This window comes from Mauremys reevesii, linkage group 12 (genome assembly GCF_016161935.1).
Source record: "Mauremys reevesii isolate NIE-2019 linkage group 12, ASM1616193v1, whole genome shotgun sequence".
In the NCBI taxonomy this organism is placed as follows: domain Eukaryota; kingdom Metazoa; phylum Chordata; order Testudines; family Geoemydidae; genus Mauremys; species Mauremys reevesii.
The window spans coordinates 36,695,693-36,713,559 of NC_052634.1; the positions used below are offsets into that span (position 1 = coordinate 36,695,693).

Below are 17,867 nucleotides of genomic sequence, written 5' to 3' on the forward strand. Positions count from 1 at the left end.
GGCCTGGTGATTTAGTCCGCGGGGCCAGCAGGTCAAGCCGTTTTCCCGCATGTGGGGGAGGCAGCCGCTGTGGTTTGCCCTTCCTGCGGTATGATCCAGGGGTGCCAGGCTGCAGAGCTGGGGGAAATTGGCGGGAGGCTCTTTATCTATCGTTAGTTTTGTGAGTGGCTGGGAGAAGCATTCATGTAACTCAGTTGGATGTGTCCCTACCTATGGATGTCTGTGTAAGTGCAATATGTGCCAGAGATTCACAGCCTGTCACAGCATCACCGTGTGAGAGGGAATCCAGGCAGTGGGACACAGGGCTCAGGGGTCCCACTGTTCAGGTTGCGACCCGTAGATCCCATCACAGACTTTCAACAGCCACAGCGGATGTTCACTGAGACAGAGAGCGAGATGCCAAATAGTGATCTCCAGGGCCTGCAGACATCGAACGATGACGAATTCTGCACACAGAGAGGACCCTGCTAGTGGAAAATGCCTTTGGAAAAGCCCCTTCTGTCACCAGCTGTGATCGTACAGTGCTCAGTGCTCTGCGTAGTGGCCCCAAGAGCCATGGATGCAAGTTGAGTTACAATGACCTTTTCCTTCTCTCCATGCTTCTTAGGTGCCTCCTTCAGACACTTGTCAGAAAAAACGACCAGTTTCTTTTGGAAGCATTTGCACTGCAAGGCAGAGGCATCTTCTCTGCTTCCTCGAAAGATTGACCAAAAGGTGGGAGGAGCAGACACATTTGGCAAGGCACCACTGGGTGCTGCATCCCTAACCTCCACTTTACCTGTCAGGTGCCTTGGCCAGCTTAGCCACGATGCTGCTCTCTGGGACTTTTCTCCCGGCTGCTCCATTTCTCATCCCTGACAATCAAAAGGATGGTGACATGGCCTCTGTGTGTGGACATCCCCAGCGAATCACAAGGACGTGTGGCGCAGGCTCTTGTGTTGCAGCAATTGCAGTTGAAGCAACCGCCATGCCAATGCCAGTCACAGCAGCCTTTTCATCAGCTCCAGGCTTGTGATTTGATTCTTTCCAATGCCTCTCTCCAAAGAAGCCTTTTCCTTAGCAAGCAATTACTTGGATACCAAGGGAGGTCTCTTCTGTTTCCTAAGACGACACAGGAAAATGTGAGCAGAGGAGACAAAAGCCATGCAACAAGGCACCACTGGGAGTTGAACCCAGGATCTCCTGTTTACTAGACAGGTGCTTTAGCCAGCTAAGCCATGATGCCTGCCTCAAGAAGGTATTTACAACTGTTCCATTTGATGGTCCAGGACAACACCTGCACATTCCAAAGTACAGACGTTCCCCATTTCCTCAAGACTTGCAGACCTTGAGGTGCCTGGCTCTCCGTGCACAGAAAGCCACAGCTGAGTTGACAGAGGGCTTCTAACATGTGCTTCTTCCACCAGCCACTGTGATCATATCGTGGTTAGTGATCTGTGTTTCAGTCGCAGCAACCTCGGCTCAGTTCTGAGTCATGGTAACCTTTCCTTCAGCTCTAGACTTCTCATTTGCCGCTTTCCAAGTGTGGTGGGGTGGCTGCCCCAAACAAGCAGGAGAAAGATTAAGGCAGCCTTGCAGAGGCTGCACAGAACTCAGCCAGTCAGGAAAGGGCTTATTGGGAGAGCCAATCAGGAGAAGGCTTGCTGGAGCAGCCCATATTTAAAGGGCTGCTCAGCACAGCAAGAGTCAGTCCGTCCTTGGAGTTTGAGGAGGGAGGATTGGCTGCCCTGAAGGGAGGGAACCATGATCAGAGTAGTGCTGGGTGGGTAAGGGGAGCGTGAGTGACCTCCTGGCCGACTGCTGCCAGACTGAGGCCCTGATACAAAGGCGGAGGAAGGTGCTAGGTCTGTGGGGAAGTGGTCCAGGGAAACAGATGGCGGGGGTTGGAGGTGCACCCCTTTTACCTCAGTCGCCGCTGACACAGGTGGCTACACCCTGACTGCAGCTGGACACTGAGGCAAGTGTCTGGGCAGAGGACAGCTGCCCCTGGAAGGGGGAGACAACTGAGTGGGGCACAGCCAGAGGGCTGTGTCCATAAGAGGACATTGAAGTCTTGAGAGCGACATGGGTCCTAATGATAGAACAGATGGCAGCCAGATGCCACTGGATGAAGGCGCACTGGGGAACAGAGCTAATTGCCAGGATGGCCAACAGGAGGCACTGCAGTGGTGAGACATGCCCCATGGCACCAAGACTTAGCTGCAAGGAAGACTCTCTATTTTGAACCACCACTTAGAAGGATTCTGCTGACAGGTCTTTTCTTTTATGAAAAGAGATACAAAAAGGAGCCAAAAGAGACATTAGGTTCAGCAAGGAAGAACTGTCAGGCCAAGCCAGGATTTCCTGGTTACTAGGAAGGCTCTTCAGCCAGCTCTTCCCAAAGACCACTATCCAGAGGCCTTTAACAGTCACTGCAGATGTTCACCACAAAAGAGACAAAGAGATGCCAAAATAGAGCTCCACTGCCTGCAGCCATCAAGCAACCAGGAGTTCTGTGCACAGAGAGGCCCTGGTGGTGGAAAAGGCTTTGGTAGAGACTCTTCTGACACCAGCCGTGGTCATATAGCGTTTAGCGCTCTGTGTTGTGGCTTCAGCATCCACAGATGCAAGTTCAGTTGGGGATGTTTTCTTGTCTCCACATTCGTCTAATGGCTCCTTTCAACATTTGTCACCAAAAGACCTGTTTCTTTGCAAGCAATGTACAGCTAGGCAAAGGCAGTCTTCTCCATTTCCTCAAAAGATCACCAAGCTGCGGGGAAAGGAGACGCATTCAGCCAGGCACCACTGGGTGCTGGATGCTGAATCTCCTCTTTATTCAGCAGATGTCTGTGAAGGACATAAATCTACACCCTGTAGAGGTCAAGAATAGGAGTTTATTACACACAGCTGGCGGAGTGTCACCTGGCTTATTAAGCTCAGAGACACTGCCAATCAATTGATTACAATAGAATATATAGGTTTTCCATGGGGGGAAAGTGACGGGGAAGGCAGTTCCACACCCCGGGATAGATTTTGCACCAAGACAAGATAAGACAGTAGCCAATGGTGAACAGGTTACATAATGTCTCCACCCATGGTCTCAAGTTAGCAAGTTAACATTTAATGAATACTTTGATAAAATGTTAGTAGTATAAAATATATATGTTGAATTCTGATTTGAGGTTCACAGGAATGGAGCAACTCTTTTGATTGTCCACCAGGTACATTCCTAGGGGTTAAAGCAAAGAAACAGTGAAAGTATATGGCAATAAAGATTGTTTTCTGTGTGTCTAAAGGCAAGGCATTGGTCCCTGGGAGGAGGTGGAAGGATGCCATATCTTATACTGACATGTGCCAACTTCTCATAAACTCAAGGTTGATCTGTGGGAAGAACGTCTCCTACAGAAGAGACTAACACAATAAGAACAGGGATTCTTTATTCAATCTGCAACTCTGAATAAGACACAATTCTTTAGTTCTTAGCTCCAACACCTGGCAATTTGCTGACCAGGCCTATCTTAGCAAGCAAGTCTTTCTGTTTACCCAGCTTTCTCTTAGCTGATCACTATTTGCTAGGCCTCTGGTCCCTTGACCATATTCTGACTTTGGGTCTGGAAAAGAGCTGGCACAATCCATACACCAGGTTGTTATGTAAAATGCACATGGATTTTAACCCTTCACACCCAGTAATGGCAAAGCTCTTGGTTCAGATTTGTAGCAGTGAGGGGATAAACTGCAGGTTCAAATCAAGTCTCTGGAGTCCATCCACAGCTGGGATGGGTCATTCAGTCCTTATCGAGAGCTTCACTTTGTAGCAAAGTCCCTCCAGGGGTATTAAGCAGGATTGAAAACAAGATGGAGACGAGGCATCAGCCTTTTATAGTCTCTTGCCATGTGGTCTTTGCTTTCTTTGTCCCAAGGACACTCAATCCAGCACGTGGTATAGAAAACCTTAGAGTTCTGTCCACAGGCAGGTCCCTGCAGACCTTGCTGAGTCACAAGGCGATCTGCCTTCTCTCAATTGGTCGATTGTAGAGATGATGGTCCTGAATGGGCCATCAAGCAGGCTAGGCAGAACTGACACCAACTTGTCTGGCTGGGGTGTTCCCGAAGCAAAGCACAAGTTTGAAATACGGGCAGCATAGAGCCAATATTCATAACGTCAACTACAAAAATGATACACATCTAGAGATAGCATCATTATAATCAGCCAATCAGAACCTCTCCATACACCCCTTAGACCAGGGGTCCCCAACCTTTTTAGGTCGAGGGACCGGTTTCGTTTGCCGGACCCTCCGCAGGCGTGCCTGCGGGAGATCCAGCTGAGCCGTGGGTATGAGCGCTCCCTCCGCAGTCGTGCCTGCGGGAGGTCCGCTGCTCCCGGGCTCAGTTGGAGCTCCGCAGGCACGCCTGCGGAGGTCCATCGCCCAGTGGAGCTTCCGCAGGCGTGCCTGCGAAGCTCCAGCTGAGCCCCGGGAGCAGCGGACCTCCCGCAGGCACGACTGCGGAGGGAGCGCCGTCTCGCTGGCTCAGCTGGACCTCCCGCAGGCATGCCTGGAAGCTCCACTGGGTCGGATCGCGCCCGGTTTCTAAGAGGCCGCAGACCGGGGGTTGGGGACCCCTGCCTTAGACAACAACCTTTCTACCATATTGGCTGCAAATATAGAACAGTGGTCGCAACAGTGATCTATAGAGTTACAGATTATGTTAATAACATCACAGGAGATGACACAGCATCAGTGAGACTGATATTGGAATACTGCCTCCAGTTTTGGTGTCCTCATTTGAAAAAGATGTTGTGAAATTGGAGCTGGGGCAGCAAAGAGCCACCAAATGTTCTGAGGGCTGGAGAAAATGCCTTCTAGTGAGCTATTGAAAGACCTCAACCTGTTTAGCTTATCAAAAGAAGATTGAAAGGTGACTTCACTGAAGTGTTGAAGGGCCTTAATGGAGCGAAAAGATTGGCTATGAAAGGGCTCTTTAATCGAGCAGAGAAAGGCATAACAAGACCCAATCGCTGGAAGGTGAAAAGAGACAAATTCATATTACAACTAAGGCACAAAAATTCAACAGCGGATAATTCACCGCAGGATCAAGCTACCAAGGAAAGTGGTGGATTCTCCGTCTCTTGATGTCATTTAATAAAGACTAGATGCCTTTCTGGAATGTGTTTGCCCTAAAAGTAGCTCTTGTGTCATACAGGAGGCCTGTGATATGCAGGGGGTCAGATTAGATGCTCTAATGGTCTCTTCTGGCCATCAAGTCGACTAATTTCTGAAAAACTGAGTGTAGCACTGGGAGCAGCATCTGATGTTTTCCTGTGTAGCCAGCTTGCTCCTTGAACGAACCCTCCTTGAGTGGGGTGATCCACAGGGAGTAGCTCAAACCTCCAAAGTGCCTGGCCAGGGGCAGGACATTAGCACAGCAAGGGAGGGGTGTGGCAGTGACATCACAAAGGCCTTTTGCAGGACCTCAGACTATTGGTCAAAGGTGGTGGGGAGTTGGTGACCTCACAGAGAGATGCTGACATCAGCCAGGCAGGACGGGGCGAGGGGCCAGGGAAACCTCAGAGACCCCTGTGGCTTTGCTTCAGCAAGTCTCCTTCTCCAGGTCTCTCTTTGAGGACTGAGAGAGTATTCGGGTTCACGGACGTGAGCGCCAGGAGGAACCTCTTGTGAGTTTTCTCCTTCCCTTTTCCTGATTTTACTAGAAAATAGCCGACCCTGTTTAGAAGGTAAGAGCCTCCTTGAGGGAAGGGGTGTCATGGTGGTGTCACAGTTTGGATGCCGGTGCCCCCCCACACACACACACACAATGTAAGGAAGTTCCCGCCACCCTGCTCTATGTTCGCAGGGCGGGAGAGAGCAGCATCCACGGCAGTGATTTGCTCCTGGGTGCCGGAGCAGAGCAGCAGGCTCAGCTGTCAGAACTTCCCAGAGTGATGAAAGGGGAGGGGCCCATGGCTCTGCAGCAGGAATGCAGGGCAGGCGAGTTCACAGAGGGCATTGTGGGATACTGGAGGAGGCCAGTTATGGTGATATAATGAACAGCAGCATCTACACTGACACTCTCACTTTAAGTTTGCTGCAAAAGCTCTAGACCGCTCATCAAAGTTGTTTTAGTTTGTCAGCAAAACAGGGCAGTTTTGTCGCCAGACGTGGCATTGCAGTGTGTACACCAGCCACAAGCTGCCGACCGAGGGAACGTTGTGTGTTTTTCACACACCTGAGCAATATAATTCTGCTGAAACAACTTTGTAGTGCAGACCTGGCCAAAGATTGACTCACACACAGCTTGCAAGGAAAACCTCACCTGCTCCTCTGCTTTGCAGAATCCAAACACAAGTAAAGCTTGTCAGGCCCCTGTAAAGATGGCAGGGAGTCAGGTGTGGGCAGGGCCGGCTCTGGCTTTTTTGCCGCCCCAAGCAAAAATGGGTGGGGCCACCGGAGCAACAAAACAGGGGAAAAACGGCACGGGTGGAGCGGCAAAGTGGGGTGGGGATACAGCGCGCTGGAGCGGCAAAGCGGGGGTCACGGTGCGGCTGGAGTGGCAAAGTTGGGGGGGACAACACAAAACGGCGGGGATGGAGCAGCAAAGCAGGGGCATGGAGGGAAAAACAACAGCGCGGCCGGCAAAGCAGGCAAAACAAAACAAAAACCCCACAGGGCGGCCGGAGCCAGTGGACTCTGTGCTGCAGAGTGCGTGCCCGGTCTGGGAAGGGGAGGGAGTGGGGGGAGAGAGAAGGGGGGCGGCCAGTGCTTCAGTGGGACACTCACCACGCGGCCCCGACCACCGCGCCGCCTGGCACCCTCACTCCTCTAGACTAACCAGTCCTAATATACTGTAACATGGTTATATTCCACCACCTTCACTGGTTACACCCAACAAAATTAATTATACAGCAGACAGAAACAATCACAGAACCAGACAGAGACCATGCAAATAAACATACAAAACAATACAGAAGGGAGGATTTCACAACTACATCTATACAGACATAAGGGTTTTCCAGCTGTGTCTATTGATAAGTGAGTTCTTGCCAGACAGGATGCTACCAAACTCAGTTTCCCTTTCTCTGGAGGTGACAGGAATATCAGGACAGGATTGTATTCCTAACAGCCCAATCGCACCTTATTTCAATGTGACTAGTTGGGAATGTGAGGATGTGACCATACACTTCCCAGCTTATGGCTGCCTTTGCTGCTTAGCCGAAGAACCAGGCCTCAGACTGTCACAGTAAGAGAAGGCCATTACACAGACAGTGATTTTTTATTCTCTCTTTTATATCTTTATAACTAGCTAAGTGATAAAAATACACCTAAATTCTTAAAGTACAGGCCTTTGCAGACAGGCCTGAATCTCTGTATCCTAACAGTCCTTGAGGTCAGGCAGCCTCTGGGTAAGGGGGTGGGGACTCAGATCCTTCCCCTGGCCAATTCCACCAGGGTCATGTATAAACCAGGCAAGTTCCCCACAATAGCCAGACCAGATGCCCCCTTTACACTTGCCCTCTGTTGTCATTGCGCTTCTTTCTCTCCCTTCCCCCCATCTCTGCTGCTCCCCCTCTGGGCTTTCCCCACAGCACTTCCTGGCAGCCAGAGACTGCACTTTCTACACCTGCTCCTGTGGATGTGGCCTCTCTCCTGCTTGCTAAGGAAAGGAACCTTTCCAGGAAATGGCCACAGCTTCTGGGAATCCCTGTGTGGCTGTGAACAGAATTTGGCTCCTGGCACACCAGGCAACTTAAAAGCTGAGCACCCAGACAGGGGCTTGAACCCTGGACCCTCAGATTAAGAGCCTGATGCTCTACCAACTGAGCTACCTGGGCTTGTTGAGAAACATTTTCACCGTTCACCACAAGAGTGAGCAGGCAGGCAAAAGAGAGGCAAAAAAAGTCCCCAGAACCCTAGGCTCCCTCATTGCACTGCCTGGCCTGTCAGTCTGGCTAACTTGGAGCTTTGGCCTCTCCCCATTGCCCCTGGGGACTGTCAGTCTCAGGGGCCTGATTTCCCATTGGCCCTTCCCCCTTCTATTGGAACTAGGAACTAGCCAACCAAACCCCCCACTAAGTTTTAGTAAGGGGCCAACAGTCCCTTACATGAGCCAGTCCTGTGAGGGTCACTGATGTGCAGCGCAAGCTGGTCCCATGGTGTAACGGGCAGCACTCAGGACTCTGAGTCCTGCAATCTGAGTTCAAATCTCAGTGGGACCTTGTGTTAAAGCCCTGGAGCTCACAGTGCTCAACTTCCCTGTTGTCAGCTGTGCAAGAGCCAGTCTCCCCCCTCCTGCTGGGTGACTTGCCCACTGGAGCCAGGTCTTGGGTTGTTTGGCCATTTTGCTTGCAGCCACATGTTACCTCTTGTCCACAAGGCACTTGAAGGAAGCAGTGCCAGGGCCACGCTTCAGAGTCAGGGCTAGGCAGGAGGGAGGCAGAATCCCAGGCTGGAGCCCACCACACCTCTCCTCCTCTGGGCACCTAGAGCAGAGGCGGTCGGTGCTGACAGCTACAAGGGAAGGCTTAAAAGCTACAGAGCAACTGAGGGTGGGGCAAAAGGAGGAGAGGACCATGCCTATATGTGGCCAGTAGACGGCCACAAAGACACCCGGCCAGCCTGCTCCCTGCTATGCCAAACCCCCACTGAAGACGTGCTTAATCCACTTGCTGATCAGGAGGAAAACCTGTCAAAATCTGTGTGTGAGGAGAGGCCGCACCTACAGAGACCGGGGCAGAATCAAACCCTGCTTGTGCCGGGGGCTGCACAGACACAGAGACAGTCCCTGCCCCAGCTGAGATCAGGCCCTGCTGGGCCAGGGCAGACACAGCGAGAGACAGGCCATGCCCCAGAGAGTTTACAGGCTCCACACCCAAAAAGTGGGAGGAGAAACAGACCCAGTGTCACAGAGCAGCACTGAGAATAAAACCCAGGAGTCCTGGCTCCTCCTGCTCTAACCACTAGACCCCACTCTGCTCCCAGAGTTGGGGACAGAACCCAGTAGTCCTGCAAGCCCCAAAGGGGCAGGAGTGGGGTCTAGTGGTTAGAGGCAAGGATGATGGATGTCAGGACTCCTAGGTTCCAGTCCCAATGCTGGGGTTAGAGTGGAGTCTCATAGCTTAGCACAGGTGGGTCTGGGAGCCAGGACTCCTGGTTCTTCCCATCCCCCCCCAAACCATCTTGCACAGCAGGAGGGGGCTGGGCAGGAAGCGGTGATGGGGTGAAATCTATCAAGAAATGCAAATCCTGGAAGGAGCCTGGGCCAGAAACCGGGTGGTGCAGAAACCACGGCCCCATCCCCACCTCTGATCCCCCCTTGGCTGGCACTGGATCGTGCCCCTGAAGTCCCGCAATCCACTTCTGTGAGCCCTGGAGGGCAGGGAATAGCCATGGTGCTGGGCCCCCCATCCAATTGAAGTATTCAGTGTCGCAGTGACCCAAGGTGTGTGCCTAGAATGGGGAGGGGGTGTGTGGGTGTCCAGAGTGGGGCGGGGGGGAGCGAGGATCAACACTTTGTCACTGGCAGATCATGCTGGTCCCAGGGTCATTTCGGGGGGTTCTGATTCCCCACTCAGCCGGGGGGCTCCCCTCTGGGCTGAGGAGCCCTGGGGTGGGGGGGGTGCCGGGGGGGTGTGTGTGTGTCCGGCGGGGGGAGCGGCCTGGGCAGAGGGGCTGGAACCAGGGGCGGCTCCAGGCACCAGCACACCCAGCGCGTGGTTGGGGGACAAGCTGCAGTGGGGGGGCTCTGCTGGTCACCGCGAGGGCAGCAGGCACCCCAGCCCCTCCCCCACACAGCCCCCCTCGTCCCCCTCCCGTCCCAGAGCTGGGGGAGAACCCAGGAGTCCTGGCTCCCAGCCCCGCCCCTCCCCCGTTTTTCCATATGGCTCCATCCAACAGCCCCGCCCCCCCCCCCGTCCCCGAGTCGGGAGAGACGAGGCCAGGGGACACCCGAGTTCGGGTCAGGAGCCGGAGGGAGGCGGGGCGAGGCTCTCTGGGGGGCAGGGCGGGGATGAGGAGTTGCGCTGGGGGGGAGGTGTCAGGTTGACCCAGGGACCCGCCTCACCTGGGCTGGAGAGGACGGAGGCGCCCGGGCAGGCTGGGAGTTGTAGTTCCTGGCTCGTCTCACAGCGGAAGTGATGGAGGGTTGCTCAGGCAACGCCCTCCCGGTGCACTCTGGGAAGCGTAGTTCTCTCGCTCTCTCACACGCGGCCTCTATTGGAGGAGGGGCCGAGCTCGTCACGCCGCGCCCCTCCCCGCTCCCTGATTGGCGGAGAGAGCGCGGGACAGAGACTCGGCGCGTGGCGGGAGGCCCCGGTTCCCTCGCCCCGAGGCTTCGCTGCCCCCCCCCCTCCGGGCGCGCGCTGTGGCCGTTGGGATTCGAATCCCGCGGGGGATCCGGGCTGGGGTCCTAGGGCAGAGGCAGCGCGAGTGAAAGGGGCTTCACCCCCGCTGGGCCTGGGGGGCATCCGCGGGGGGGGGCTGAGCTGCCGGGGAGCAGCCCCACAAGCGGCAGCCTGGGGCCGCAGGGCCCCTCAGCCCCCCCCAACCTGCCCCCGCAGTGTCCCCCCCACCCCCGCTGTGACCCTCCCGCCAGCCCCGCCCCGGTGTCCTCCCACCCTGTCCGCTCTGCCCGGCCTGTCCCTTCGCCCCCGCCTCCTCCTCCTCCCCCAACCTCAGTGCCCCACCCCAACCTCCTTCCCCTCAGCGCCCTGCCCCTAATTGATTCCAGCCCATGTCTCCATTGCTGGGCCCCACTTTCCCATCCCCCCACTGCCCCAGTCCATCCCCAGCGTGTGAGGGTCCTCCGCTCCAATCTCTGCTGCCCCCCAACCTGCCGGGTTCCCCTGTTCAGCCACTGTGGGGTCCTGCAACCCACCCCACCCATCCACTCTGGGCTCTAAATCCACATTCCCACAATGCACCTTGGTAACCCCACCTCCTCCATCCCTAATCCCCTAGTCCCTTCCTGGGGTCCCCTGGACACCCCAACCCACAGTCCGGCCCCCACATACATCCCAGTCACTCATCACACGCTGAGCTAGTCCTTCAGGGGCCCCCACAGCCCCCCAAACTCCCCATCCAGGAGCCCCGTGGGCCTGTGGCCGGGAAGTGGGGGAAGCTCCCACTTTGATGCCCAGAACCCCCCTTATCACCCGCTAGCTCCTGGTGTTCTGGCCGGTGTCCAACTTCCCCTTCGCTGTTGGTCTTCAAACCTCCTCCAAGCAACCCCCCCCCCCAGTCCCTTAAGATGCCAAACCTCCCCTGGAGCCCAACCCTGGGGGGGGGCACCCCACCTGAAAACCCCACAGCACCATGGGAGTGGTGGTGTCCACTGCCTCCATCTCCCACCAGCCAGGGTGGGCCCCCTGCACCATGGGATTGGTAGTGTCAGGAGAAAGCAGGAGGAGTAGGTGGGGTCTGTGCTACTGCGGGGAGGTGCTGCCCTTGCTGTGAAAAGGCCCCGCCCTTAGGGGAGATGTCATCTCCCTGCCCTGCCACGCTCTGCACCAGCCCCTGCTTGTCACGGGAGCAGGGCTGGCTCCAGGCACCAGTGTAGCAAGCAGGCGCTTGGAGTGGCCAGTTCAAAGGGGCGGCCCGTCCGGTATCGGGGCAGCACGGCTGGGTCTTGGGCGGAAATTCGGCGGCAGGTCCCTCATTCCCTGTCTTAGTCTTTGAGCTGCCGCCGAATTGCTGCCAAAGAGGAAGGGAGGGAGGACTCGCCCCCGAACTGCCGCAGAAGCAGCAGTGTGGTTGAGCTGCCGCCGAAGAGCCACAGCTTGTCCTTTTCCCCCCTCCTGCTTGGGGCGGCAGAAAAGCTGGAGCTGGCCCTGCACAGGAGGAGCAGGCTCCAGTCTGCGGAGCTGCAGCAGGGAACCCCGCAGCCCAACGCCTGTCAGGCACCCCCGTTCTCCATGCCCCTAATCCCTGCTGCCCCCCCACCCATCAGTTATAGAACAGGAGGCAACTTAACTTCTGCTCACTGGTCCCGGTTGGACTCTAACAGAGTCTAACCGGAGCAACTTAACTTCCACTCGCTGTTCCCTTTATAGACGCACAGTCAGAGCTCTCACAGGCTGGGCAGCAAGGAGCTGATGCCGTTTGTCTCACCCCAGTGGATATTGCAGCCCTTAGTATAGAGGTTTGTTCTTTAAACATGGGGTCAGTCTCCGGTGGGGCTGGGCCACGCCCCGAACCCTGGGCCCCCCTCTGCACCCCGAACCCTGTGCTCCCCCCTGCACTCCCTCCAGCACCCCTAACCCCTACATCCCCAACCTCTGGCTCCCCTAACCCTGTGCTCCTCCAGCACCCCTAACCCCTAGATCCCCAACCTCTGGCTCCCTAACCCTGCACCCCTCCAGCACTGTTACATCCTCACCCCTAACCCTGTGCCCCTTGAACCCTAAACCTGTGACCTCTGGCACCCCTACACCCCAACCCTGCCCCTCCTGCTCCTCACCCTGCCCCCTAACCTCTGCCCCAACCCCTGTGCTCCTCTCTGGCACCCAACCCCTGAACCCCTAACCCTGCACCCCATCTGGTGCACCCAACCTCTGCACCCTAACCCTGTGCCCCGCCTCTGCACCGCTAACCCTGCCTCCTTCCGCACCCGTAATCCCAGCACTGTGCCCCCTTTTCCCTAACCCCTGCACCCCTCCTGTGCCCACTTGGGGAAACTGACCTGGATGCACGGAGTAGCTGGCATTGCTGCTCGCTCCCCGCCGCCCGAACACTGCTCCTCCGCACATCGCTAGGGGCTGTGAGAGGGGAGCAATGAGCGACATCAGGCTCCCTGCCTCAGGTCACCTTCCCACCACTTGGGCTGCTGCTCTCTGTCCTCCCCTTATGCAGCCCAAGTGGTGGGGAAGGTGACCTGGAGGCAGGGAGCCCTGATGTCACTCCTTGCTCCCCCCTCACAGCCCCCAAGGGGGGCACGGAGGACCATTGGGGGGAGCAGTATCCGCTCAACACCGCTCTCACCAACTTCACTTCCCCTCCCTCCCCCCATGTTCCTATGCCGGGAGGTAGCAGGGAGAAATCTGGGCACCACCCCAAGCAGCACTCCCTGCCAGCCGGGAGCAGTTTCTGACTTTACACCTGCAGCACACACCTCTCTGCTACTGCACAGCACCGCCCTTGACCATGGTACCCTGGGCAATTCCCTGGTGGCACCCACCCCTAAGGCTGGCCCTGGCTACGGGCTTCAGAGGGAGTGTCCAGACCTGGTGGCCATGGAGAGCTCCAGCCCCTGTTCTCCCCTCCCAGCTTCTAGCAGTCAGAGGCCAGGGACATGCTTCCATGCTGATGACAGGTACTGCTCGATAATGATCCAAAGTACAGGGGCGGCTCCACACCCCAGCACGCCAAGCGCGTGCTTGGGGCGGCATGCCACGGGGGGCGCTCTGCTGGTCCCAGGAGGGCAGCAGGCGGTTCCGGTGGACCGCCCACAGACGTGCCTGCGGAGGGTCCGCTGATCCCGCGGCTGGGGTGGAGCATCCGCAGGCACGCCTCTGCGGGAGGTCCACCAGAGCCGCGGGACAGGCGACCGCAGAGCGCCCCGCAGCGTGCCACCATGCTTGGGGTGGCGAAATGGCTAGAGCCGCCCCTGCCAAAGTACATTCATAGTCCTCATCTGAGTCAGATGCCACCAACCGAAGATTGATTTTCCTGTCTAGTGGTTCAGGTTCTGTAGTGTTTGCATCAGAGTGTTGCTCTTTGAGGACTTGTGCAACATGTTTCACACCTCGTCCTCTTGGATTTTGGAAGGCTCTTCAGATTCTTAAACCTTGGGTCGAGCGCTGTAGCTATCTCTAGAAATCTCATGTTATACCTGCTTTGTGTTTTGTCAAATTTGCAGTGAAAGTGTTCTTAAAGTGAACAACATGTGCTGGGTCATCACCCAAGACTGCCATAAAATGAAATATATGGCAGAATGTGGATAAAACCATGGAGCAGAGACATACAGTTCTTCATCAAGGTCTTGAGTCACAAATTAACACTTTTTTTAAATGAGCGTTTTCAGCATGGAAGCATGTCCTCTGGAATGGTGGTTGAAGTATGAAGGCATATGGATGTTAGCATATCTGGCACGTTAATACCTTGCAACTCTGGCTACAAGAGTGCCATGAGAGAGCCTGTTCTCACTTTTAGGTGACGTATATAAGACACGGGCAGCATTATCTCCAGTAAGTGTAAACAAACTTGTTTGTCTTAGCGATTGGCTGAACAAGAAGTAGGACTGACTGGACTCTAAAGTTTTACATTGTTTTCTTTTTGAGTGCACTTCTGCAACAACAACAACAAAAATCTACATATGCAAGTTGCACTTTAATGATAAAGAGATTGCACTACAGTACTTTATATTTTACAGTGTAAATATTTGTAATAAAACTATATATAGTGAGCACTGTACACTTCATATTCTATGTTGTAATTGAAATCAATATATTGAAAATGTAGTAAAACAAAAATAAATTTCAATTGGTATTCTATTGTTTAACAGTGTGATTAAAACTGAAATTAATCATGGTTTTTTAAAGTTAATTGTTTGTTAACTGTGATTAATTGACAGCCCTAGATTTGAATGTTTCTGTCCCATGCAGGACAAGCTGGAATATCTGTGTGCAGGAAAGAGCCTGGGGAATTGTGCTGTGAAATTATTTCCTGTTCTGACATGTCCCCAGTTGCCTTTTTTGCCCTAACAGGCTGCAGTGCAACATCCATGTTTTGCTCCAGCTCATTCTGTCCTTCCAGGGGCCGGGGAAGGGAAATGGCTGCAGTGGAGCCAGTTGAGGGAGGGATTATCAGGAGTTGCTGGCGGGTTCCTTGGCGGGGAGAAAGGGCAAATACACAGGGGTGGGAACTTCCAGGAGGTTGGTCTGGGTGGGAGAGGTCAGGAAATCCCCAGGGTGGGGACAGGGAGTGACAAACCTGCTGGGATTTGTTTACTGTGAGGCTCCAGCATTTCTCATGTGGCCACCAGGGGCTTTTATTGTGGCCACAGCCTCCTGGGCTGTAATTGAGGGGGAGTCGGGGGCAGCAAAGCAGCGGCTCTTCCCCTGGGCTGCCTGCAGGGGCTGGGCCCTACCCCCTTCTGGAGTCATAAACACTGCAGGAGCAGGCAACCAGTGGGAGTTCCCCTCCTCCCCACGTGCGGTGGGGCTCAGGCTTCAGGCTTCTGCTCTGGGATGGTGGGCGACAGGCCCAGTCAAGATACATGGAACGTAGGCTGGGTGGGGAGAAGTCTGTGTAACTCATCTAGTTAATTATTGATATACATGTGACCTCAAATATTACCAATCTGTGTTCCCCCCCGCAACCATCTCCCAAACAGACCCTCAGTCTGGAAAGCATTTGTCCTCATATTGTTGAAAAGACTCACAGCAAACAGAAGAATCCCAACTTTAAAAACAATCCTCCAGCAAAACAAAGAAACTCACATCTGTAGACTCAGAAAACACTCCTAAGAAATTTTAACAATATGTTATGAAGAAACCAAAGTGCTAAAGAGGCCTGATTTTTCAACTACTTTAAAAAAATCTTCTCAAATCAGCATCTTTAGAGTAAAACTTTTTCTCCTTTTCTAACCAGACAATTCTCCCCAGAAGGAGAGGCACTGGTCCTGGAGACACTGCAATACCAGGTCAATGCATGGGGGTGGACAGAGCAAGCTTCTATTCCATCCCCTTGTTTCAAAAATCAATTTAACATATAGTCCTTAAATAAAGGACCGATCAGATATTAAACTGATAAGAACTGACACTACACTTGATCTGAGCTCTAAGGAGCCAAGAAGCAATGCTGAGAGTCTCGGATAGTAGGCAGCCGCTCTTCCCCCACTGCTTTCTACTTCAGCACGAGGAGCTCCCAGACACGCACCAAACACCATTCACGAGGCTTTGATAACTAGGTAACTCGAAGTGATGATCACTTCCCCGAAATGACTCCACTGGAAGAATTCAAAGCAAGAGCCCTTAACACACAATTCTGTTCAAAGACAGAGAAGTCTTTCACCCTCCTTCCTCTTGCTGGTTTCCCTGTACATGCCTAATTTGCATAAACCCACCCACTGACCTGTGACTAACAATCTCTCACTGTTAACTCTTACAGCAAAACAGGCCAAAGAAAGCCTATGCAAGCGCTATACCGCAGCCCCAATGCTCTTTTCTGCTCCTTCTCAAACGTACAGTTATCAGGCAGACATAAGATAGTTTTGCTCCATACCAGTCCAGTTCCTTGCTGTTTCTTGTCTAACCACTGCACACATATGCTATAACCCTACCCTGAGCTGATTCCCACTTTTGTGCTCAATACAGGAAAACGAGAATTGAGAGAGAAGCTGTGCAGGGAAGTCTTCCTCAACTTGCACTCCACTCCCCAAGGGCCTTTCGGGCTCTTCTGTGGACTTAAGGTTCCATTTGATTGCCAAGGTTTATGGTCTTATTAATTAGCCATCTCCTAATGCAGGATGCTACATGACAGACTAAAGATCGATTTTCCAAAAGAGCTGAGAAACAGAACTAAAGCTGAGCACAAGGTGTTACATTTACATGAGCATCCAGGTTCTGACTGTGCCCTGGCAAGTTCAATGCTTCCAAAAGAAATCAGAAAATAAGGAGCCCGTCAGGTCCCCTGCTAGCACCCAGATCTAGTCAATCTGCAGGGAAATAAGGAAAAGCAATGAATAAAGAAGTCAGGAAATAACAAGGAAATGAAGAGGTTTCTCTCCAATTTACCATCTTCAGCTACCAATCAAAGTTAAAGACTCCAAAGACGACCTATCGGCATAAACTACAGATGGTTGAATGGAAGTTGAAAAGAGCTGCTGTGGCAAGTGTTAGAGCCTGTAAGCAGCATGCAGATCGTTTAAAAATGCTGCAATTAGAGGCTGTGACAAAGTTCCTCCTCTACCTTGGTGGGTCCTGTGCTTATTAGTGATTTGCTCACCTCAGTGATCTTCCCTCTGGTGGAACCCACAGTCTGGCCAACTCCTCCTGTGTCTGATCAGGAGTTGGGAGGTTTGGGGAACCTGGCCTGCCTCTACTCCGGGTTCCAGCCCAGGCCCTGGATCGCAGCTGTCTATAGTGCCTCCTGGTACAGCTGCATGACAGCTACAACTCCCTGGGTTACTTCCCCATGGCCTCCTCCCAACACCTTTCTTTATCCTCACCACAGGACCTTCCTCCTGGGTGTCTGATAACGCTTGTACTTTCCCTCAGTCCTCCAGCAGCACAGCACAGCACAGCACAGCACAGTTACAGCATCTCCCTCTCCCTCTCTCCCTCTCCCTCTCCCTCTCTCAGCTCCTTGCGCCTCTTACTCCCAGCTCCTCACACACACACACCAAACTGAAGTGACTCCTTTAAACCCAGGTGCCCTGATTAGCTCTGCCCCTTTGATTGGAGCTGCAGGTGCCCTAATCAGCCTGTCAGGGTGCGGAAACACCCTAGCAGCGGAGTGCAAGGGAAAGTTTTGGGCCCTAGGTGAAACTTCCACCTTGCACCTCCCACCCAGCTAACCACGTCTGTCCGTTCCCCAGGGCCGCCCAGAGGGGGCAAGAGGGGCAATTTGCTGGGCCCAGGCCCTGAGGCACACTCTGGCAGGCCCCACCCAGAGCTTTTCCAGGGCCCCGGAGCCGGGTCCCTCACTCTCCGGGGGGCCGTGAGCAAACTTCTGTGCCGCCAGGGCGCAGAGGGGAGCTGCTTTCTGCTCGGCAGCCCGCCGCCGCGCGGTCCTTCTGCTCCAAGGCGGAAGGACCCTCGCTGGCTTAATTACCGCTGAAGACGGAGCTGACCCGCGGTTGGCTACAGCCTGAGCCTTGGGCGGCGGGGGCCTTTCCTTTCCGGGACCAGCCGCTGGCGTGCTCAAGACTTGCGGGCGGCTCCCTCCGCCGAATTA

At 54.2% G+C, this 17,867-nt stretch overlaps 1 protein-coding gene and 3 non-coding genes across 4 annotated transcripts in view; all 4 read right to left on the reverse strand.

Annotated features, from left to right (window-relative positions):
- LOC120375400 (zinc finger protein 850-like) overlaps window positions 1-17,867 on the reverse strand; it is a gene marked incomplete at both ends in the record, with an annotated part of 188,503 nt that overhangs the window by 125,811 nt on the left and 44,825 nt on the right. The window contains one exon of the mRNA XM_039496022.1: window positions 14,272-14,277. Within this exon, the coding sequence (XP_039351956.1) occupies window positions 14,272-14,277 (6 nt within the window). The remainder of the gene's footprint in view (window positions 1-14,271; window positions 14,278-17,867) is intronic.
- TRNAT-AGU lies at window positions 1,152-1,225 on the reverse strand. Its single transcript has one exon. It is a non-coding gene; the product is annotated as a tRNA-Thr (tRNA).
- On the reverse strand, window positions 7,735-7,807 carry TRNAK-CUU. Its single transcript has one exon. It is a non-coding gene; the product is annotated as a tRNA-Lys (tRNA).
- LOC120376358 lies at window positions 15,576-15,769 on the reverse strand. The gene has a single exon (XR_005587242.1). It is a non-coding gene; the product is annotated as a U2 spliceosomal RNA (small nuclear RNA).